At 47.9% G+C, this 25,130-nt stretch overlaps 1 protein-coding gene across 6 annotated transcripts in view; it reads left to right on the top strand.

The window, feature by feature from the left end:
• Nucleotides 1-25,130, top strand: part of LOC129853227 (cytoplasmic polyadenylation element-binding protein 3-like) — a 78,838-nt gene that overhangs the window by 8,365 nt on the left and 45,343 nt on the right. For 4 of the 6 annotated variants that reach the window (XM_055919061.1, XM_055919033.1, XM_055919051.1 and 1 more), the window contains exon 3: nucleotides 14,037-14,190. In XM_055919061.1, coding sequence (XP_055775036.1) covers nucleotides 14,037-14,190 — 154 coding nt within the window. The remainder of the gene's footprint in view (nucleotides 1-14,036; nucleotides 14,191-25,130) is intronic. The other 2 variants (XM_055919072.1, XM_055919081.1) reach the window with 1 other exon arrangement.

Raw genomic sequence — 25,130 nt, 5'->3', positions numbered from 1 at the left:
CTTAAAATAAAGTGGTGATTTTAACTGACCTAAAACAGGGAATTTTTACTAGGATTAAATGTCAGGAATTGTGAAAAACTGAGTTTAAATGTGTTTGGCGAAGACGTATGGCGACTTCAACTGTACATATTTACCTCGATTATCTCATACCCCTGCACATCGACTCGTTACTGGTAGCCCGTCTATATAGCCAAGTTATTGTTACTCGTTGTGTATTTATTACTCGTTTATTTCTTATATATTTTTCTTTGCGTTGTTGGGAAGGGGCCGTAAGCAAGCGTTTCACTGTTAGTCCACACCTGTTGTTTACAAAGCATGTGATGAATATTTTTTTATTTTATTTGATGCTGTGTGCCAGATCAAGTCCACCTGCTATTCTTAATCTCTTTCCCATATACAGTATGTGACATGAATGCAGGGTGAGTCCAGGTTGTGCCGGCATGTGCTCATACCCAACTGTTGTTGGCTGCTGGATAAAAGGTCAGGAATGTGTGGAATTCAACTTAACATGTCCATGTTAAGTCAAAAAACAAAGTCACATGAGCATCTCAGAAGACACCTTCGTTTGAAATGAGTCGACTTGACATTGGGTTCTGAGTTAACCTATGGAATTGTTTTAAGATTGTTATACCATGGATCATTTATCTACTTTGAATTTTAGGACCCCTTAGGTATAAAAATAAAAGGTTGATAGAATATAGAATTTGGCCTTTACTACTATAGCCCATAGAAACGCATTGAATAACAAATTCATAAATATAAAAAAAGACAGTTGTGAAAGTATCCCCCTTCTATAGTGGGGTCATATTCGTTTGTAGCTTAAACGGTTTGGAGGTAAACAGAAGTTGGCATATGAGCGTTATCGACTTCAGACGAATCCCGTGACACTTTTGGGGATCGTAGAGAAAAACGGAGAACAACATCGTGTTCATTAGTCTCCCCTTTCCAGAAAGTGGTCATAGTTTTGTAGGCCAAACCGTTCAGACACTAAAGATGTTTTCGTGAGAAGAATGATTTTCGGGATGTCTCATAGTCTGACACACCGCCGTAGCTCAGCCACCTTCCACCTCAGATGCGGAAGGCTGACATAGGCGGATGCGGTGGATTACGACGATATCTCAAGCTTAAACTGAAGGATTTTGATGGGGATTTTTGTATTATGTTACATAGATTGACGCAGGGGTGCTTCAATTGACACTTCGATCTCTCGAAGACTCTTAGATCTCTCTGTGCACTGTACAGACAAACCAGATCCTTTTTGGACAGTGTTTCAAAGACAGAGCCTCAGTCCCTCAGTCGGAATCTAACAGTTGACAAAAATCAATGTCTGTCTCACAAACCTGTTAAAGGCCCAATGATGCTGTTTTATATCAATATAAAATGTCTCGGCATAAATTGAATTACCTTACTGTAGATTTTCCGCAACTCCCGCTCATGCAAACCTGCTGATTAGAAGGTCCTGTGTAGATTGAATTTTCAACCAGCAACTATCAGGAAATCACACACATATATATATATATTTTTTTTTACAGTGTTAGTTTCATCAGCAGTTGTACAATACTATATAAAACACAGGAAAAACAGAATTTTGGACTGCAGTGGGCATTTAACACTTAGGCCTAGCTCACCTAGTTTAGCAGATATATGGTCACCTTTTTGTAAAAAAAAAATAAACTGCAAAATTATATGCCTTGCAGAGACTATGCTGGCTGACTCTATGTACGTAGGACTCAGTGGTTTCTCCATGCAGCAGCACGATTGGACGAAGGTGGCCTCGGGCAAGTCCGGAGGGGTGTGTCTTCATCGACAACAACTGGTGTGCTTCTTCCAGTGTGAAAGTAATCTTGAGCTTTTGCTCACCTGATATAGAATACCTCATGGTAAGCTGGAGACATTTATCTACCAAGCGAGTTCTCATCCTTAATCATCACGGCTGTATACACATCCCCCCCCCCCCCCCCCCCCCCCCCCCCCACACATTTACATTTGCCAGAACAGCCTTAATTCGACAGGCATGGACTTTACAAGGTGCTGGCCCATGTAGACACCAATGCTTCCCATAGTTGTGTCAAGTTGGCTGGATGTCCTTTGGGTGGTGTACTATTCTTGATACAGATGTGAAACTGTTGAGCGAGACAAACCCAGCAGTGTTGCAGTTTTTGACACAAACCGGTGCGCCTTCAAAGACACTTCAATCTTTTGTCTTGGCCATGAATGGCACGCATACACAATCCATGTCTCAATTGTCTCAAGGCTTAAAAATCCTTTAACATGTCTCTTCCCCGTCACCTTCACTGATTGAAGTGGATTTAAGAAGTGACATCAATAAGGGCACGGCCGGCCGTCTCATTAGACAGGATTAGGCGGCCGCCTGTGGCGGCAGATTGTTTTTGGTCAGTTTAGCTCGTCAATGTCAATTTCTCTCAAACAGTGGCATCTGAGCGCTGATGCCGCCCTTTGATAAGCAGTGCCCCATTTGTCAAAAGCAGGGGCCCAAAATGTTTTGCTTGTCCATTCCCAGCGCGCCTCTCCAGGGTGTCGTTGGAGAGACGCGTCTTTGCGGCGCTCCACCAAAGTTCCGCCAAACAAATAATCGAACATAAATCATGTAGCAGATATAGTATATGGTAGAAATAGTATGTGACCTTTTCTGTAGCCTACAGGTTGGATATAAAATGTATGACAATGTAAAGAGATGGAAATTTTTTACATAATGCAGATCAAATAGCCTGACCTAAATGGCACTCAATCAAATTTAAAATGCTCTATCATATTAACAAACAACATATCCTGCAATCAGGACAGGTCAAACTAAAATGGACAATATGGAATGTACAATCTGTTGACCAGGAGTTTGTATCTGTACATTTTTGACAAACTGATCATAGTGAAAAATAAAATACTTCTGCATTTGTCGCTGTGTAAACACACTGCAAATGGGCTCGCGACAACTCCTGATAAAGTTGGGTCATCTTTTATTGGTCTTGTCCGTAACACACCAAAAAACAACATCCGAACAGTAGGCTTACCACAGATGGGCATTCATAAAATAAAATTTCCAGCAACACTGTAGGCTATACCTCAGTAAGTACGGACCGACGCTGACGCCTTTTGGACGTCTTTTTTTGGTGCAGTTCCTAACCGGCCTTGATTTCGACATCCATGGACTTGAGTTTTTGGTCCCGCCCAAATCTGAACCAATCATAGATGTCATATTTTGTCCGGTCTGGACCAGCCTTGATTTCGCCCAAACATAGACGTTTATACATGTACTTATTTTCAACTTTCAGAAGCAAAAATGTGCCTGATTTCAAAATCTGGAAAATACATAATTTTTTGTAACTTAATTTTTTATGTAACCTTTATTTAATAACTAGGCAAGACAGTTAAGAACACATTTTTATTTACAATGACGGCCTACCCCTGTTTCACCGACGCTGGGCCAATTGTGCGCCTCCCTATGGGACAATCACGCCCGGATGTGATACAGTCTGGAATCGAACCAGGGATTGTAGTGACGCCTCTTGCACTGAGATGCGGTGCCTTACACCGCTGCGCCACTCGGGAGCCCAACATCCGGAAAATACATCATCTCAACTTTCATTCAAAACTGGAAATGAACCTGAATGTATTATTTAATTATTTATTTCCGTACATAAAATATGTATTTTCAACGTTCCGGGAATATATATTTTAAACGTACGGAAAATACCTTTTCACCTTTCGTTCAGAACCTACATTTAATATTAAGAGATCGCCGCAACCCTCTGGATATGTGTACAGACGGGAGTGTATTGAGAGGTTCTGCTTTAGCAGGCGTGATCCGTTTTAATCGATGAGATCTCGCCGCAGATGGTTAATGTGTCAGTGAGGAAATAATGGTGCATTTCAAAACATGGTGGCGGACATGATAGATGTCAGCCGTACTACAGCCTGCAGGGCAATCCGACGTGTGTCACTCGCCATAAAGAACCGACTTCGTTACCACGTCTGCCTACCTAACCAAAGAGAACCAGCGTTGATTGTACTCATGGCAGGATACAGGCCTCTTCTGACCATGAGTAGCGTATCTGTATGTCAACAGAAAGGGGTTTAATTCCATCAACGTACAGCTCGCCTGCAACGAGGAGATGAAGATTATAGACGTGGTGACAAGGTGGCCTGGGTCCACCCACGACGCAGGGATCCTCCTGGAGCGCACACTCCAGCGGGTGTTTTGAAGAGGGTGGATGTGGTGGCATCCTGCTGGGGGACAGTGGCTACCCATTCAAAAGGTGGCTGATGACACCAGTGTTTTGGCACCTAGGACAGACCTGGAGCGGGAGTACAAAAATGCTCATGTTGAGGCGAGATGCCTTATTGAGCGACGCTGCTGCTGCATCGGGATGCTGAAGCGCAGGTTCGTAGGCTAGTTTTTCAGCAGCAGCAGCAAATAACATGATACTGAAATAATAGGTCACTGTGTTGCGTTACCACATGGTCTTATTATGTTGTGCTCCCACTAGGTTCCACTGCCTACCTGGAAAGATAAGAATGGCACCGAAGAGGACATGCATCGTTGTCGCTGTCACAGTGTATATCTGCGTGGAGAAGAGGTTGCCCCATCCCATGACTGAGCAAGGGTGCAGAGTTAAGGAAAACCATAGGGAACCTGCTGGTCCAGATGACATTGGAGGTCAACTGGCCCGGAATCACATCATCAATCAAATGTAGCCTATAGACCCCTTTCCAGTACACTACACACTGACGTCACGCACGTATGCGCGAGGCAGTAAGATAGCCATCGCCATCTGCGCCCATCCAACATAGCCTAGCTTTACGTTTTTATTACTTCGAAACAACATTTTGGGGTTCTAATATGCTTACAATTCTGTTTTTATTCTTGCTTGAACAGTTGCTAAGATTATATATGTTTGTGATTTTTGCAAAATAACAATTTTGGATGCAGCGGTTCTTAGCTAGAATGCTAACGCTGGATAATATACTGTAGGCTGTAGCAAAAGCTAGCCAAAGAGCCATTTTACTGGTTTAAGTGTAATGCGGTTGATTTGCGATGACACAAATATTATATTAAGCAGGACATTCATACAAGCCTTAAAATCAAATTATAATCCAAAGGTTGTGTGAAATGCACTCAAAAGCAACATGGGGAGAGAGTGAGAGAAACTGTTTCACGGAAACATGGCTCTCTCGGGATATGTTGTCGGAATCGGTTCAGCCACCGGGCTTCTCAGTGCATCGCGCCGACAGAGATAAACACCTCTCTGGGAAGAGGAAGGGCGGGGGTGTATGCTTTATGATTAAAGACTCATGGTGTAATCATAACAACATACAGGGACTCAAGTCCTTCTGCTCACCCGACCTAGAATTCCTTACAATCAAATGACGGCCATTTTACCTACCAAGAGAATTATCATCAGTTATAGTCACAGCTGTGTACGTTCCCCCTCAAGTAGACATCAAGACGGCCATCAAGTAACTTAACTAGCCTATATGCAAACCGGAAACCATACAGTGGCTTGCAAAAGTATTCATCCCCTTGGCATTTTTCCTATTTTGTTGCCTTACAACCTGGAATTAAAATAGTTTTTTGGCGAGTTTGTATCATTTGATTTACACAACATGTCTACCACTTTGAAGATGCAAAATATTTTTCCTTGTGAAAAAAACAAGAAATAAGACTTAAACGGAAAACTTGGGCGTGCATAACTATTCACCCCCCCCCCAAAGTCAATACTTTGTAGAGCCACCTTTTTCAGCAATTACAGCTGCAAGTCTCTTGGGGTATGTCTCTATGAACTTGGCACATCTAGCCATTGGGATTTTTGCCCATTCTTCAAGGCAAAACTGCTCCAGCTCCTTCAAGTTGGATGGGTTCTGCTGGTGTACAGCAATCTTTACGTCGCCCCACAGATTCTCAATTGGATTGAGGTCTGGGCTTTGACTAGGCCATTCCAAGGCATTTAAATGTTTACCCTTAAACCACTCGAGTGTTGCTTTCGCAGTATGCTTAGGGTCATTGTCCTGCTGGAAGGTGAACTTCCATCCCAGTCTCAAATCTCTGGAAGACTGAAACAGGTTTCCCTCAAGAATTTCCCTGTATTTAGCGCCATCCATCATTCCTTCAATTCTGACCAGTTTCCCAGTCCCTGCCGATGGAAAAACATCCCCACCGCATGATGCTGCCACCACCATGCTTCACTGTTGGGATGGTGTTCTCGGGGTGATGAGAGGTGTTGGGTTTGTGCCAGACATAGCATTTTCCTTGATGTCCAAAAAGCTCAATTTTAGTCTCATCTGACCAGAGTACCTTCTTCCATATGTTTGGGGAGTCTCCCATATGCCTTTTGGCGAACACCAAATGTGTTTGCTTAGTTTTTTCTTTAAGCAATGGCTTTTTTTATGGCCACTCTTCCATAAAGCCCAGCTCTGTGGAGTGTACGGCTTAAAGGGGTTCTATGGACAGATACTCCAATCTCCGCTGTGGAGCTTTGCAGATCCTTCAGGGTTATCTTTGGTGTCTTTGTTGCCTCTCTGATTAATGCCCTCCTTGCCTGGTCCGTGAGTTTTGGTGGGCGGCCCTCTCTTGGCAGGTTTGTTGTGGTGCCATATTTTTTCCATTTTTTAATGATGGATTTAACGGTGCTCCGTGGGATGTTCAAAGTTTCTGATATTTTTTTATAACCCAACCCTGAACTTTACTTCTCCACAACTTTGTCCCTGACCTGTTTGGAGAGCTCCTTAGTCTTCATGGTGTAGCTTGCTTGGTGGTGCCCCTTGCTTAGTGGTGTTGCAGACTCTGGAGCCTTTCAGAACAGGTGTGTATATATACTGAGATCATGTGACACACAGATTGCATACAGGTTGACTTTATTTAACTAATTATGTGACTTCTGAAGGTAATTTGTTGCACCAGATCTTATTTAGGGGCTTCATAGCAAAGGGGTGAATACATATGCACGCACCACTTTTCCATTTTAATAAGATTTTTTATTTTTTTTCATTTCACTTCACCAATTTGGACTATTTTGTCTATGTCCATTACATGAAATCCAAATAAAAATCCATTTAAATTACAGTTTGTAATGCAACAAAATAGGGAAAATGCCAAGGGGGATGAATACTTTTGCAAGGCACTGAATATCCTGAGGATGCATTTATTATAGCTGGGGATTTTAACAAAACAAATTTCAGAACAAGGCTACCTAAATTCTACCAGCATATTGATTGCGCTACGCACATGGGCAGTACCATCAACCACTGCTACTCTAACTTCTGCGGTGCATACAAAGCCCTCCACCGCCCTCCCTTCGGCAAATCCGACCACAACGCCATCTTGGTCATACCGTCTTATAGCCAGAAACTAAAACAGGATATTCCAGTGATGAGAACCATTCAACGCTGGTCCCACCAATCGGAATCCACGCTTCAAGATTGTTTTGATCACGCGGACTGGAATATGTTCCGAGCCTCAGAGAACAACATCGGCCTATACGCTGACTCGGTGAATGCGTTTTATAAAGAAGTGCATTGGAGATGTTGTACCCACTGTGACTATTAAAACCTACCCTAACCAGAAACCGTGGATGGATGGTGGCATTCGCAAAAAACAGAGTGCGATCCACCGCATTTAACCATGGAAAGAGGTCTGGGAATATGACTTAATATAAACAGTGTAGTTATTCCCTCCGCAAGGCAATCAAACAAGTGAAATGTCAGTATAGGGACAAAGTGGAGTCTCAATTCAACGGCTCAGACACAATACATATGTGGCAGGGTCTACAGACAATCACACACTACAAAAAGAAAACCAGCCACGTCACGGACACCGACGTCACGCTTCCAGCCAAACTAAACACCTTTTTTGCCTGCTTGGAGGATAATACAGTCCCACCGTCGCAGCCCACTAACAAGGACTGCGCCCCCCCCCCCCTCTCCTTTTCCGTGGCTGATGTGAGTAAAACATTTAAGCGTGTTAACCCTCGCTAGGCTGCTGGCCCAGACGGCATCCCTAGCCGTGTCCTCAGAGCATGTGCAGATCAGCTGGCTGGTGTGTTTACGAACATATTCAATCGCTCCCTATCCCAGTCTGTTGTCCCCACATGCTTCAAGATGGCTACTGTTGTTTCTGTACCCAAGAAGGTGGCCACTTTAATAAACTAGTCACTTTATACAATGTCACTTTAAATAATGCCACCTTAGTAATGTTTACATATCTTACATTATTCATATCACGTGTATATACTGTATTTATACTAGAAGTGCTCCTCCATATACTTGCATGTACATATTCTCATTCATCCCTTTAGATTTGGGTGTATTTGGTAGTTGTTGGGGATTGTTAAATTACTTGTTAGATATTACTGCACTATCGGAACTAGAAGCACAACCATTTCACTACATTCGCATTAACATCTGCTAACCATGTGTATGCGACAAATCAAATTTGATTTGTAAATAGAGGCTTTTTTTTGTTGCAGGTGTTCAATAAGAACTCCCCCTTGTTCTGCCAGCAACTTGTGCGTTTTCAAACACAGAAATGGGTCTATAGGTCTAGGCTAAATGAGAGACTGAAACTTCTACAACCAACCTATAAAGAAATATGTTGTAGTGATTAAAGCCGTATCCTCCTTTCTTTCCTTCTACATTTTGAAAGTCTTATTGGTAGTATTTACAAATGCAAAGACCACACTTAAAATGATTGTAAAGTGTTAGTATTTATTTATTAAGAATTTGAAGGCTAATAGGCATATTCGGTGTACTATTTATTATTGTTGGCTACAGTGTCGTGTATGTTACTCCCTTTCACTCTGCAATAGTCTGTTGATGTTGCTGCTCAAGGAACCTAATTTCTCAAGCTCACATTTTTAAATTTTTCCTCTCAGTTTCTCAGTCTCCGTCTCTCTCTATGAACGTCAACTGCATCTCATTTAGCTGGTCTTGTCCCGACGCACCCTGCTCTGGCTCTACCTTCTGGCTGTAAACGATGTGTCCGGGCAGCTCGAGTCAGTGTCTAAAAGAGATAACAAACATTGAAATTATAACAAGTAGCCTTAATAGGAGAGTGGGCAGCTTGTTGCATGCAGACAGTGGTCACAAGAAATAGAAAGACCTAGCGAGAGCAAAGACAACAGTGGTGTCTTGAAATATCCCGCACATATAGCCTACACCTGGCAGTTAGATAATGATAAATGAATGGTTTTAGTTTGTACTGTTGCTATTGATCTCCACTACTTGGCTGCTGTTAGTGGATGTGGATCTTGAGCTTTTTTTATCATCTTCTGCTGGGTGATGCCGTGCTGTCCGCACCATCCATTCCCATGAAGGCAGGGGAATCTGTGCCAAATATATAAGCTATGTTGCTGTAAGGCAATATTTTAGGAGCAGGACCTCCTCCCGTAGGTGGTTTTTTTTCATTGCACCTGCATCTTTTCTTGCTCTTGTCATGAGATCTTTCCCTTTCTTTCGCACCTTCTCTACTGATATGCAGCCAAACTCCCCATTCTCATCATTTACTTTATTATACTGAACAAAAATATAACCGCAACATGTCAAGTGTTGGTCCCATGTTTCATAAGCTGAAATTAAAGATCCCAGACATTTTCCATACGCACAAAAAGCTTATTTCTCTCAAATGTTGTGCAGTGAGCCCTGTTAGTGAGCATTTCTCCTTTGCCAAGATAATCCAGTCACCTGACAGGTGTGGTATATATCGAAGCTGATTTAAATGGCATGATCATTACACAGGTGCACCTTGTGCTGGGGGACAAAAGGCCACTCTTAAATGTGCAGTTTTGTCACACAACACAATTCCACAAATGTCTCAAGTTTTGAGGGAGCGTGCAATTGGCATGCTGACTTCAGGAATGTCCACCAGAACTGTTGCCAGAGATTGAATGTTAGTTTCTCTTCCATAAGCCACCTCCAACATCATTTTAGAGAATTTAGCAGCTGGCTTCACAACCGCATACCACGTGTAATCACTCAATCCCAGGACCTCCACATCCGGCTTCTTCACCTGTGGGATGGTGTGAGACCAGCCACCTGGATAACTGATGAAACTGGGTTGGCACAACAGAAGAATACCTGAACAAACTGTCAGAAACGTCTCAGGGAGGCTCCTCTGCGTGCTCGTCGTCCTCACCAGGGTCTTGACCTGACTGCAGTTCGGCGTCGTAACTGACTTCAGTGAAAAAAATGCTCACCTTCGATGGCCGCTGGCACAAGGGAGTAGTGTGCTCTTCACAGATGAATCCCGGGCAGATGGCAGACTGCAGGGTGTTGTGTGGGCGAGCGGTTCGCTGATGTGAACAGAGTTCCCCATTGTGGCGGTGGGGTTATGGTATAGGCAGGCATAAGCTACGGACAACGAACACTATTTCATTTTACCAATGGCAATTTGTGCACAGATACCGTGGCGAGATCCTGAGGTCCATTGCCCTGCCATTCATTTGCCACCATCACCGCATGATAATGCACAGCCCCATGTCACAAGGATCTGTACACAATTCCTGGATGCTGAAAATGACCTAGTTCCTCCATGGCCTGCATACTCACCAGACATGTCACCCATTGATTATGTTTGGGATGCTCTGGATCGACGTGTTCCAGTTCCCGCCAATATCCAGCAACTCCGCACAGCCGTTGAAGAGGTGCAGGACAACAATCCACAGGCCACAATCAAAAGCCTGAAAGAGATGTCACGACGCATGAGGCAAATGGTGGTTACACCAGATACTGACTGGTTTTCTGATCCATGCCCATACCTTTTTTTTAAGGTATCTGTGACCAACAGATGCATATCTGTATTCCAGTCATGTGAAATCCATATATTAGGGACTAATTTAATTTATTTCAATCAATTGATTTCCTTAAATGAACTGAAATAATTGCGATTTATAATTTGGTTCAGTGTAGTTAAAAAGCTTCCAGATTCAATTGCTTTCTTCTGTTTGTTCCAGTGCTATTGACCTTAACTGTCAATCTCTCGACGTTTGCTATACAGCTCTATGGTTTTCCTTATTTCTGAATCTGAAAATGTGACAAATATGCTAGCTATCTCGTTATTTACTTTTGGAAACTGTAACAAGAAACGAGCACGGCCGAGCAGCCGTCACTTACGCCGGACTTGGCTACGACTAGTGTTATTTTTTCGGTTGGTGCGACAGGACGTAGCCAGGCCCGAACTAGCATTTAAGACCACTTATTTATTTATTTTGTCCAACTGGTGCAACCGACCCCAGATGTGGAGACAATTTTAAGAATAGGCAGAAATGTTAACATGGTCTGTATCCCACATGCTGGTGTATTAACACAATCAAAGCAGTGGTGGAGTAGTCTGATAGATGCAGTATATAACGGGTATCTCCCTGTTATCTTCCATTTTGTGTCTAATGAACACAGCCCAGGTATTTGAGCCACTGACTGTGAATGATGCCATTCACTCTCTTTGTTCAGGTTCAGGAGAGTGCATGGTGGTGGAAAAAGAGGGGAGGTGAATGAAAAACTCAGCATTTTAAGTGTTTACCGTTTGTACCAAGTGGGCAGATTTTTATCTGATCCAGAGAGGAGGGAATAACGCTTTTGAATGCACGACAATAGCACTGGTGGCAAACAATGTGGCCCTAAGGCTAGGGCAGTGGACTCACAGGACACAGCTGCCAAGGGCTCGGCTTAACCCGAATTCACCAGGCACACTCTGTCACTTGCCTACACCCTCTTAAGCTCATTCACTTACTCGCTGACTTACTCGCCTACAATAAAAAATATTTTATGACACGATCTACTAGAATGTGTCTGCGTCTCAGGTCACTAGTATCAACACAGGCTCCATATTGGATCAGTCTCTCCCTCAATGAACCAGGAAGTGTGCCAAAATAATCTCACTGAATCAACTCTGTAGTCTGGGCCCAAATATATACCAACTGGCCCTACACTTTATAGGCTGAACTTCATGCAGAACGAATCGCCCAATGCCATACCCTCCTCCCTCGCTGTGAACGTTGATGATTCAGATCAGATGAATGTAGGCTATTGAGTAGAATATGATTGATTCCACTGCCCAATTGGTATTTTATTTAGAAACGAGTCCCAGGCAGCCCAGCAGGTGAATGTGTTCAAAAGGTGGGTTCAGCGGGTGGCGACGTAGCAGGTCTGCTGGCCAGAAGGACTGCCACACACACAGAGGGGGTGCTTAATCTTTGGCTGAAGGTCAGGCAGATTTGGTGATAAGCTTCAATGTATTTCAGGCGCGTTCTTCCCTACCATATTCTTATTTGTCCCCGTACATACACTCAGTGGCCAGTTTATTAGGTACACCCGCCTAGTACCGGGTCGGACCACCCTTTGCCTCCAGAACAGCCTGAATTATCCGGGTCGTGGAACCGTTGCTCAATTTATATAAAGGGACATGACGTGTTGCAGGAAAACATTTCCCACACCATTACACCACTGCTAACAGCCTGTACCGTTGACACCAGGCAGGATGGGGCCGTTGACATATGCTTTTACGCCAAATCCTGACTGCCTTTAGCATGACACAACGGGAACTGGGATTCATTAGACCAGGCAATGTTTTTCCACTCCTAGTTTGTCCAGTATTTGTGATCTGGTGCCCACTGCAGCCGCTTCTTCTTCCTTTTAGCTTATATGAGTGGACCCGGTGTGGTCGTCAGCTGCAATAACCCATCTGTGACAAGGACGGATGTGGGTACGGATGTGCTGTTCTTTTCCTGTTTGTGGCCCGCCCGTTAGCTTGCACGCTTCTTGGCGTTCTCCTTCGACCTCCCGTCAACGAGCTGTTTTTGCCCACAAGACTGCTGATGACCGGATGTGTTTTGTTTGTCACACCGCTCTCTGTAAACACTAGAATCTGTCGCACGTGAAAAGCCCAGGAGGCCGGACGTTTCTGTGATACTGGATGGAACCAGCGCGCTTGGCACCGACGATCATACCACGCTCAAAGTCACTTAAGTCACACTTTTTTTTGCCAATTCTAACATTCATTTGATAGGCATCAAGGCATTCAGCGACTTGTCCGCCTGCTTTGTACAGCGAGCCTCGGCCACGTGACTCACTCTGTAGGAGTGAACCATTTCTGTTAGTGGGGTGGCGTACCTAATAAACTGGCTAGAGTGTATGTCACAGGTGATATGTTCAGAAGTGTAAACTTGATGATTTTAAAGGAATGGCTATTATGTGACACTAGCCCAGGGATGGTCATACACACCATATGGAAACATCTTGAGTGTTTGAGGAGAGAGCACTCTCTCAAAGCACGCCATACTTGGCACCTACCCTTGATTGGAATGTGTGTCCCTACTGTTGAAATCCTTCGCTTTTTACTTGCCAAGTGACATACATTTATCATTTCATCGTTACAACTATATGTGCAGTGTGCGTACACCTTTTCCGATCAGACCAACCGAAATGTGCACACTGTGCAGTCCCAGCTGCCAAAGTCAAATACTCACTCTCTCTCTCAGTTTCTGTTGGCTAATGTATGATCTTGACTTTCTGATATTTGCTGAGATTACAAGATCAGCTGGTCTTGGCCTGCTTTGATGCTCCAACAATACCAGGGCGGTGTGTTGTTACGTGAAAACATCTGGCTTCGACTCCGTACCGTTCTGCCCTTTTAAACAAAGGGAACCAACCAGAATTTGAACAGCGACGCAAATTGCAAACACATGCAAGTTTCCCATAGTTTCTGCCCGTGTGATGTTAGGCAGTATGGTCTATGAACGTCTTCTTTGATTTGGGCACGAGAGTTGTAAGAGGCCCTCATTCAGTTGAAACCCTGCTCTCCCCTTATCGGGGGGGGTCACTGCTCAACTTTCAACAAATGGATGTGTTTATGTTTTGTGCGTCTGTGTGGATGATGACTTGTGAGAGAATAAGGAACACTCATCAAGCTATGACCCAGCTATTATCTCAAGCTAGTCTTAAGCAAGATGGTGTCGAGTGGTGGTGGTGTTGTGTTCTACTTTGATAACCAGATGAGATGACTAACCTCTGACCCCTCTCTTCTCTTGCAGGACCGGAATCGGCCCTTTGATGCATTTAGCTTGCACTCTTTGGAGAATTCCTTAATGGATATGATAAGGACTGACCATGACAAAGGTAAACCACACCCAGCTGGTGGCCCACCAATGACTATCGCTGATATTATATGGAGGAATCATTTTGCAGGTTAGGAGTATTCATACATCCACGCTTATCAGTTTTTTTGTGTGGCTTCATGGCTTCATATTTGCGCTATTTGCCTTTTCTACCACCAATACAATCTAGTCGAGTTATTTTTGCAGTCATAAATTGAGTACGGTCAATGAACCCCTGGCCTTACCTGCAAAATCTTACACATTGTTCTTGTAATCTGTGTGTAGTGTCCGCTTTTTTTTTTCTCGATCTTCCTTACGAGCTGCTTCTCAGCGTTGTCTTCTGACTTTAATCAAGTACTCTGGATGACATTTCGGCTTCTTTTTCCCGGGTAAATATTGCGGTCACATGTAAATATGAATGTTGACAAGATGGCGTACTGCCCGTGTTTTGTGGCTATCTGATGTTGTTTTGAGTGACAGCGTGTGATTCGATTGCTCACATGTATGTGCGCGGGGTCCTTTGTGTGCCTCTTTGAAGGCGTGTGCCCATATTGCAACCATATTCTTTGACGGACTTTTATGGCACAGTGAAGGTTAATGTGGTCAGATTTTTGTGCCTCTGTTTTTTTTTTGTTAGTGGGGGGGAGGGAAGGAAGGATACAAGAGAATGTGAAATTGGTATGAAACCGATCTAAAGTTACCCCTTTATAGGTTACGCCCCTGCTTCGGGATGACAAAAACATTGATTCAAAACTCGATGGGGCCATACTTACAAACTTGCTTAAATCTAAACTTAAAGTTTTTCTTGAAAAAAATGCTACATTTTAGCATTTCCCATAGGCTTTGAAAAAGCACCTGCCAAGTACCAGTCTCGTCAAGTGCTGCTGGTAAGCTTTTTTGACTTAGGATGCCACCTGGCAACGATTACAAATTACGGTACATTACTGCTATTCAACAAGCCTCTCTGATTTAAAAAATAAATGTATGAGTGAGCCAGCATCCCTGTGAAACACCTTCGACACCTAGTCCATGCCCCAGCAAATTGAGGCTGTTCTGAGGGGGAAAGTGTTTGGAACTCGATATTAGGACAGTGTTCTTAATGTTTTTTACGCAGTGTAAACATAGGAGGTTTATTCAACATATATCTCTTTTTTTCCATAAGAGCACATAGATATTTGTGAAATAGATCAGCAAAGACTTGAATTTTGTCTAACATTTGTAGCCAAGTTATAATGACCTTTTCCACATTTTGTTACATTACAGCTTTATTCTAAAATGGATTAAATTGTTTTTCCCCCCTCATCAATCTACACACAATACCCCATAATGACAAAGCAAAAACAAGATTTTTGGGGGTGTTTTGTTGCACATTTATATATAAAAAAAGGAATTATCACATTTACATAAATATTCAGACCCTTTTACTCAGTACTTTGTTGAAGCATCTTTGGCAGCGATTACAGCCTCGACTCTTCTTGGGTATGACGCTACAAGCTTGGCACACCTGCATTTGGGGAGTTTCTCTAATTCTTCTCTGCAGATCCTCTCAAGCTCTGTCAGGTTAGATGGGGAGTGTCACTGCACAGCTATTTTCAGGTCTCTCCAGAGATATTCGATCAGGTTTAAGTCCGGGCTCTGGCTGGACCACTCAAGGACATTCAGAGACTTGTCCCAAAGCCACTTCTGCATTGTCTTTGCTGTGTGCTTAGGGTTGTTGTCCTGTTGGAAGGTGAACCTTCACCCCAGTCTGAGGTCCTGAGCGCTCTGGAGCAGGTTTTCATCAAGGATCTCTCTGTACTTTGCTCTGTTCATTTGTCCCTCGATCCTGACTAGTCAACCAGTCTCTCTTGCTAAAAAACATCCCCACAGTATAATGCTGCCACCACCATGCTTCACCATAGGGATGGTGCCATGTTTCCTCCAGACGTGACCCTTGGCATTCAGGCCAAAGAGTTCAATCTTCAGTTCATCAGACTAGAGAATTTTGTTTCTCATGGTCAGAGTATTTAGGTGGCTTTTGGCCAACTCATGTGCCTTTTACTGAGGAGTGGCTTCCGTCTGGCCACTCTACCATAAAGGCCTGATTAGTGGAGTGCTGCAGAGATGGTTGTCCTTTTGGAAGATTCCCCACAGAGGAACCTCTAGAGCTCTGTCAGAGTGACCATCAGATTCTTGGTCACCTCCCTGACCAAGACACCTCCCTCGTTTGGTCGGGTGGCCAGCTCTCAGAAGAGTATTGGTGGTTCCAAACTTCTTGCATACAAAATGGAGGCCACTGTGTTCTTGGACCTTCAATGCTGCAGACATTTTTTGGTACCCTTCTCCAGATCTGTGCCTCGACACAATCCTTTCTCGGAGCTCTACGGACAATTCCTTCGACCTCATGGCATGGTTTTTGCTCTGACATGCACTGTCAACTGTGGGACCTTATATAGACAGGTGTGGGCCTTATCTAAATCATGTCCAATCAATTGAATTTACCACAGGTGGACTCCAATGAAGTTGTAGAAACATCTGAAGGATGATCAATGGAAACAGGATGCACCTGAGCTCAATTTCGAGTCTCATAGAGAAGGGTCTGAATTCTTCTGGAAATTATGGGGTATTGTGTGTAGATTTAGGGAATAAAAACTTTTTAATCAATTTTAAAATAAGGCTGTAACGTAACAAAATGTTGAAGAAGTCCAGGGGTCTTAATACTTTCCGAATGCACTGTATATCGTTTCATCCCTGGTATAACAGTGCACAGGCCAATCTGAATAGGCTTTGCTAGTTTGCTGTCACGTGACAGCAGCATGCATGCATGCAGCTTTACAGCAAAGAAAACGGCTCTTCTCTAGCTCAAACGGTTCAAAAAAATATGACCCATACAACCAGAGCTAAAAAATGTTGCATCCCGCGGGCCGGGAAGATCATTTTTGGTTTGATAACAAACAACTTTGTTCAGTCGTGTTACCTAGCTAACTAACAACCTGGTGACGTGACCGTAGGTCTAGGCAAATTTGATTGGCACTGGAAGAAAGGTTAAAATGTCTGCTAATCATGAGATGTGCTTCAAAGGTAGGATACATATAGGCCTAATGTAAGCCTAAACTATATCATATATATATATATATCTCTCTTTCTGGTGTTCCTTAAATTCTGTTTGGTGCCTTTTCATGTGGTGTTTTCCCCTTACTGCCACAATGACATTCAGATCATTATGCGTTCCTTCCCGCCAATTCCTCCAGCCAAATTACAGGTAGGCCTTTGCGAATATGAGAAGATCAGGCATTCTATGCAGTATTCTATTATAGTGAACAGTGTGAAGTTAAATTCAGTATGTCTAACGTTGTGTAGAAGTGTGAATATCAGTTCAAGTTTTTTTTTGTTGTTGTGTAGCACGTGCGCATAACGGGAACAGGCTTCGGGGGGGGGAGCGGTGCTAACACAATACCGACCTGTGGTATCGCGGCCCTACTCGTTATCTTGATACTTGGCCTGGTATCATTAGTAAATATGTTGGTATCGTGACAACACTAGGAGATGGTCATGCGCAGGTCATGGTGCTATAGGGCTAAGTGTGCCAGGTTCTCTCACGGGAAAAGCTAATATGTAGCATTTTCGAGAAAATGTTTTAGGTTTGAGCAAGAGTAAGCAAGTATGGACCCCCGTCGCATCAAAGAAATGGGTTGAAATGTGTCTGTTGGATTGCTGGGAACATGAGCGAAAAATGCCCCTCAAGGCGTGACGCCGTGATTATTTGATACAAAGAAACAGAAAAAGCAAAGCAAATGGCTCAAATGACTTATTTCAGGGAAATATGAAGGTAGCCCTTGGGGTCTATCGTTGTCCAAGGAGGAAAGAGAGTTTACTGTCAAAAGCAACATGCTGTTTTGGAATGGATACTCTCCCCAAATTCTTTCAGCACCACATGTATGTCCTTGAGATCATTTTGTCAGCGTAGGTCACCTGCCTATTATGAAAACTGACTCATGTTCAGTGTTGTTTTCTTAGCCTGCCTGACAGTGGAAATGTTCGGGAGGTGTGTGTGTGGGGGGGGGGGGGTTGTATTATGAGTAGCTGCCTGCTGCGTTCTCATGCGTATATTCTGTTTTTTCAATATTGTGTCGAGAGAGCATTGTTTCGTCGCCTCAAAGGTCATCTCGTTCCCGGCCCGACTTCACTGGAACTAGAGAAGGGGACGGGGAGACCAGAATCTCCTGCAAATGTTCCCTTGTTGTTGTAAATCAGCTCGGGGACACAGGGAGACTGGAGAGAGTGAGGGGGAGACTGGAGCGAGGGGGAGACTGGAGAGAGGGGGAGACTGGAGAGAGTGAGGGGGAGACTGGAGCGAGGGGGAGACTGGAGCGAGGGGGAGACTGGAGAGAGTGAGGGGGAGACTGGAGAGAGCGCGGGGGAGACTGGAGAGAGCGCGGGGGAGACTGGAGAGAGCGCGGGGGAGACTGGAGAGAGCGCGGGGGAGACTGGAGCGAGGGGGAGACTGGAGAGAGTGAGGGGGAGACTGGAGAGAGTGAGGGGGAGACTGGAGCGAGCGCGGGGGAGACTGGAGAGAGCGCGGGGGAGACTGGAGAGAGCGCGGGGGAGACTGGAGAGAGCGCGGGGGAGACTGGAGAGAGCGCGGGGGAGACTGGAGAGAGCGAGGGGGAGACTGGAGAGAGCGCGGGGGAGACTGGAGAGAGTGAGGGGGAGACTGGAGCGAGGGGGAGACTGGAGCGAGGGGGAGACTGGAGAGAGCGCGGGGGAGACTGGAGAGAGCGCGGGGGAGACTGGAGAGAGCGCGGGGGAGACTGGAGAGAGCGCGGGGGAGACTGGAGAGAGCGCGGGGGAGACTGGAGAGAGCGCGGGGGAGACTGGAGAGAGTGAGGGGGAGACTGGAGCGAGGGGGAGACTGGAGAGAGCGCGGGGGAGACTGGAGAGAGCGCGGGGGAGACTGGAGAGAGCGCGGGGGAGACTGGAGAGAGCGCGGGGGAGACTGGAGAGAGCGCGGGGGAGACTGGAGAGAGCGCGGGGGAGACTGGAGAGAGCGAGGGGGAGACTGGAGCGAGGGGGAGACTGGAGAGAGTGAGGGGGAGACTGGAGAGAGCGCGGGGGAGACTGGAGAGAGCGAGGGGGAGACTGGAGAGAGCGCGGGGGAGACTGGAGAGAGCGCGGGGGAGACTGGAGAGAGCGAGGGGGAGACTGGAGAGAGCGCGGGGGAGACTGGAGAGAGGGGGAGACTGGAGCGAGGGGGAGACTGGAGAGAGCGCGGGGGAGACTGGAGAGAGCGCGGGGGAGACTGGAGAGAGCGCGGGGGAGACTGGAGAGAGCGCGGGGGAGACTGGAGAGAGCGCGGGGGAGACTGGAGAGAGCGCGGGGGAGACTGGAGAGAGCGCGGGGGAGACTGGAGAGAGCGCGGGGGAGACTGGAGAGAGCGCGAGGGAGTGGGGGAGACTGGAGGGAGTGGGGGAGACTGGAGGGAGTGGGGGAGACTGGAGCGAGTGGGGGAGACTGGAGCGAGTGGGGGAGACTGGAGCGAGTGGGGGAGACTGGAGCGAGAGACTGGAGCGAGAGACTGGAGCGAGAGACTGGAGCGAGAGACTGGAGCGAGAGACTGGAGCGAGAGACTGGAGCGAGAGACTGGAGCGAGAGACTGGAGCGAGAGACTGGAGCGAGAGACTGGAGCGAGAGACTGGAGCGAGAGACTGGAGCGAGAGACTGGAGCGAGAGACTGGAGCGAGAGACTGGAGCGAGAGACTGGAGCGAGAGACTGGAGGGACTGGAAAGAGGGGGGGAGACTGGAAAGAGGGGGGGAGACTGGAAAGAGGGGGGGAGACTGGAGAGAGTGGGGGAGACTGGAGAGAGTGGGGGAGACTGGAGAGAGTGGGGGAGACTGGAGAGAGTGGGGGAGACTGGAGAGAGTGGGGGAGACTGGAGAGAGTGGGGGAGACTGGAGAGAGTGGGGGAGACTGGAGAGAGTGGGGGAGACTGGAGGGAGAGACTGGAGGGAGAGACTGGAGGGAGAGACTGGAGGGAGAGACTGGAGGGAGAGACTGGAGGGAGAGACTGGAGGGAGAGACTGGAGGGAGAGACTGGAGGGAGAGACTGGAGGGAGAGACTGGAGGGAGAGACTGGAGGGAGAGACTGGAGGGAGAGGCTGGACAGACTGGACAGACTGGAGCGAGGGGGGCTGGAGAGAGAGGTAGACTGGAGAGAGAGGTAGACTGGAGAGAGAGGTAGACTGGAGAGAGAGGTAGACTGGAGAGAGAGGTAGACTGGAGAGAGAGGTAGACTGGAGAGAGTGGGGGAGACTGGAGAGAGTGGGGGAGACTGGAGAGAGTGGGGGAGACTGGAGAGAGTGGGGGAGACTGGAGAGAGTGGGGGAGACTGGAGAGAGTGGGGGAGACTGGAGAGAGTGGGGGAGACTGGAGAGAGTGGGGGAGACTGGAGAGAGTGGGGGAGACTGGAGAGAGTGGGGGAGACTGGAGAGAGGGAGCGAGTGGGGGAGACTGGAGAGGGGGAGCGAGTGGGGGAGACTGGAGAGAGGGAGCGAGTGGGGGAGACTGGTGCGAGAGACTGGAGCGAGGGACTGGAGAGAGGGAGCGAGGGAGAGAGGGGGGGAGGGAGAGACTGGAGAGAGGGGGGGAGGGAGAGACTGGAGAGAGGGGGGAGGGAGAGACTGGAAAGAGGGGGGGAGACTGGAAAGAGGGGGGGAGACTGGAAAGAGGGGGGGAGACTGGAGAGAGGGGGGGAGACTGGAGAGAGGGGGGGAGACTGGAGAGAGTGGGGGAGACTGGAGAGAGGGAGGGAGGGAGAGACTGGAGAGAGTGGGGGAGACTGGAGGGAGAGACTGGAGGGAGAGACTGGAGGGAGAGACTGGAGGGAGAGACTGGAGGGAGAGACTGGAGGGAGAGACTGGACAGACTGGAGGGAGAGACTGGACAGACTGGACAGACTGGACAGACTGGACAGACTGGACAGACTGGACAGACTGGACAGACTGGAGCGAGGGGGAGACTGGAGCGAGGGGGAGACTGGAGCGAGGGGGAGACTGGAGCGAGGGGGAGACTGGAGCGAGGGGGAGACTGGAGAGAGCGAGGGGGAGACTGGAGAGAGTGAGGGGGAGACTGGAGAGAGTGAAGGGTAGACTGGAGAGAGAGGTAGACTGGAGAGAGAGGTAGACTGGAGAGAGAGGTAGACTGGAGAGAGAGGTAGACTGGAGAGAGAGGTAGACTGGAGAGAGAGGTAGACTGGAGAGAGAGGTAGACTGGAGAGAGAGGTAGACTGGAGAGAGAGGTAGACTGGAGAGAGAGGTAGACTGGAGAGAGAGGTAGACTGGAGAGAGAGGTAGACTGGAGAGAGAGGTAGACTGGAGAGAGAGGTAGACTGGAGAGAGAGGTTGACGGGAGAGAGAGGGAGGTTGACGGGAGAGAGAGGGAGGTTGACGGGAGAGAGAGGGAGGTTGACGGGAGAGAGAGGGAGGTTGACGGGAGAGAGAGGGAGGTTGACGGGAGAGAGAGGGAGGTTGACGGGAGAGAGAGGGAGGTTGACGGGAGAGAGAGGGAGGTTGACGGGAGAGAGAGGGAGGTTGACGGGAGAGAGAGGGAGGTTGACGGGAGAGAGAGAGAGGTTGACGGGAGAGAGAGAGAGGTTGACGGGAGAGAGAGAGAGGTTGACGGGAGAGAGAGAGAGGTTGACGGGAGAGAGAGAGAGGTTGACGGGAGAGAGAGAGAGGTTGACGGGAGAGAGAGAGAGGTTGACGGGAGAGAGAGAGAGGTTGACGGGAGAGAGAGAGAGGTTGACGGGAGAGAGAGAGAGGTTGACGGGAGAGAGAGAGAGGTTGACGGGAGAGAGAGAGAGGTTGACGGGAGAGAGAGAGAGGTTGACGGGAGAGAGAGAGAGGTTGACGGGAGAGAGAGAGAGGTTGACGGGAGAGAGAGAGAGGTTGACGGGAGAGAGAGAGAGGTTGACGGGAGAGAGAGAGAGGTTGACGGGAGAGAGAGAGAGGTTGACGGGAGAGAGAGAGAGGTTGACGGGAGAGAGAGAGAGGTTGACGGGAGAGAGAGAGAGGTTGACGGGAGAGAGAGAGAGGTTGACGGGAGAGAGAGAGAGGTTGACGGGAGAGAGAGAGAGGTTGACGGGAGAGAGAGAGAGGTTGACGGGAGAGAGAGAGAGGTTGACGGGAGAGAGAGAGAGGTTGACGGGAGAGAGAGAGAGGTTGACGGGAGAGAGAGAGAGGTTGACGGGAGAGAGAGAGAGGTTGACGGGAGAGAGAGAGAGGTTGACGGGAGAGAGAGAGAGGTTGACGGGAGAGAGAGAGAGGTTGACGGGAGAGAGAGAGAGGTTGACGGGAGAGAGAGAGAGGTTGACGGGAGAGAGAGAGAGGTTGACGGGAGAGAGAGAGAGGTTGACGGGAGAGAGAGAGAGGTTGACGGGAGAGAGAGAGAGGTTGACGGGAGAGAGAGAGAGGTTGACGGGAGAGAGAGAGAGGTTGACGGGAGAGAGAGAGAGGTTGACGGGAGAGAGAGAGAGGTTGACGGGAGAGAGAGAGAGGTTGACGGGAGAGAGAGAGAGGTTGACGGGAGAGAGAGAGAGGTTGACGGGAGAGAGAGAGAGAGGTTGACGGGAGAGAGAGAGAGAGGTTGACGGGAGAGAGAGAGAGAGGTTGACGGGAGAGAGAGAGAGAGGTTGACGGGAGAGAGAGAGAGAGGTTGACGGGAGAGAGAGAGAGAGGTTGACGGGAGAGAGAGAGAGAGGTTGACGGGAGAGAGAGAGAGAGGTTGACGGGAGAGAGAGAGAGAGGTTGACGGGAGAGAGAGAGAGAGGTTGACGGGAGAGAGAGAGAGAGGTTGACGGGAGAGAGAGAGAGAGGTTGACGGGAGAGAGAGAGAGAGGTTGACGGGAGAGAGAGAGAGAGGTTGACGGGAGAGAGAGAGAGAGGTTGACGGGAGAGAGAGAGAGAGGTTGACGGGAGAGAGAGAGAGAGGTTGACGGGAGAGAGAGAGAGAGGTTGACGGGAGAGAGAGAGAGAGGTTGACGGGAGAGAGAGAGAGAGGTTGACGGGAGAGAGAGAGAGAGGTTGACGGGAGAGAGAGAGAGAGGTTGACGGGAGAGAGAGAGAGAGGTTGACGGGAGAGAGAGAGAGAGGTTGACGGGAGAGAGAGAGAGAGGTTGACGGGAGAGAGAGAGAGAGGTTGACGGGAGAGAGAGAGAGAGGTTGACGGGAGAGAGAGAGAGAGGTTGACGGGAGAGAGAGAGAGAGGTTGACGGGAGAGAGAGAGAGAGGTTGACGGGAGAGAGAGAGAGAGGTTGACGGGAGAGAGAGAGAGAGGTTGACGGGAGAGAGAGAGAGGTTGACGGGAGAGAGAGAGAGGTTGACGGGAGAGAGAGAGAGGTTGACGGGAGAGAGAGAGAGGTTGACTTGAGAGAGAGAGAGAGGTTGACTTGAGAGAGAGAGAGAGAGGTTGACTTGAGAGAGAGAGAGAGAGGTTGACTTGAGAGAGAGAGAGAGAGGTTGACTTGAGAGAGAGAGAGAGAGGTTGACTTGAGAGAGAGAGAGAGAGGTTGACTTGAGAGAGAGAGAGAGAGGTTGACTTGAGAGAGAGAGAGAGAGGTTGACTTGAGAGAGAGAGAGAGAGGTTGACTTGAGAGAGAGAGAGAGAGGTTGACTTGAGAGAGAGAGAGAGGTTGACTTGAGAGAGAGAGAGAGGTTGACTTGAGAGAGAGAGAGAGAGGTTGACTTGAGAGAGAGAGAGAGAGGTTGACTTGAGAGAGAGAGAGAGAGGTTGACTTGAGAGAGAGAGAGAGAGGTTGACTTGAGAGAGAGAGAGAGAGGTTGACTTGAGAGAGAGAGAGAGGTTGACTTGAGAGAGAGAGAGAGGTTGACTTGAGAGAGAGAGAGAGGTTGACTTGAGAGAGAGAGAGAGAGGTTGACTTGAGAGAGAGAGAGAGAGGTTGACTTGAGAGAGAGAGAGAGAGAGGTTGACTTGAGAGAGAGAGAGAGAGAGGTTGACTTGAGAGAGAGAGAGAGAGAGGTTGACTTGAGAGAGAGAGAGAGAGAGGTTGACTTGAGAGAGAGAGAGAGAGAGGTTGACTTGAGAGAGAGAGAGAGAGAGGTTGACTTGAGAGAGAGAGAGAGAGAGAGAGGGAGGGAGGTTGACTTGAGAGAGAGGGAGGGAGAGAGAGGGAGGGAGGTTGACGAGAGAGAGAGAGGGAGGGAGGTTGACTTGAGAGAGAGAGAGAGAGGGAGGGAGGTTGACGAGAGAGAGAGAGGGAGGGAGGTTGACTTGAGAGAGAGAGAGAGAGGGAGGGAGGTTGACTTGAGAGAGAGAGAGAGAGGGAGGGAGGTTGACGAGAGAGAGAGAGGGAGGGAGGTTGACTTGAGAGAGAGGGAGGGAGGTTGACTTGAGAGAGAGGGAGGGAGGTAGACTTGAGAGAGAGGGAGGGAGGTAGACTTGAGAGAGAGGGGGGGAGGTAGACTTGAGAGAGAGGGGGGGAGGTAGACTTGAGAGAGAGGGGGGGAGGTAGACTTGAGAGAGAGAGGGAGGGAGGTAGACTTGAGAGAGAGAGGGAGGGAGGTAGACTTGAGAGAGAGAGGGAGGGAGGTAGACTTGAGAGAGAGAGGGAGGGAGGTAGACTTGAGAGAGAGAGGGAGGGAGGTAGACTTGAGAGAGAGAGGGAGGGAGGTAGACTTGAGAGAGAGAGGGAGGGAGGTAGACTTGAGAGAGAGAGGGATGGAGGTAGACTTGAGAGAGGGAGGGAGGTTGACTTGAGAGAGAGAGGGAGGGAGGTTGACTTGAGAGAGAGAGGGAGGGAGGTTGACTTGAGAGAGAGAGGGAGGGAGGTTGACTTGAGAGAGAGAGGGAGGGAGGTTGACTTGAGAGAGGGAGGGAGGTTGACTTGAGAGAGGGAGGGAGGTTGACTTGAGAGAGGGAGGGAGGTTGACTTGAGAGAGAGGGAGGGAGGTTGACTTGAGAGAGAGGGAGGGAGGTTGACTTGAGAGAGAGGGGGGGAGGTTGACTTGAGAGAGAGGGGGGGAGGTAGACTTGAGAG

The sequence above is a fragment of the Salvelinus fontinalis genome, chromosome 1 (genome assembly GCF_029448725.1).
Source record: "Salvelinus fontinalis isolate EN_2023a chromosome 1, ASM2944872v1, whole genome shotgun sequence".
Classification (NCBI taxonomy): Eukaryota; Metazoa; Chordata; class Actinopteri; order Salmoniformes; family Salmonidae; genus Salvelinus; species Salvelinus fontinalis.
This window is presented reverse-complemented; position numbering and strand designations above follow the sequence as displayed.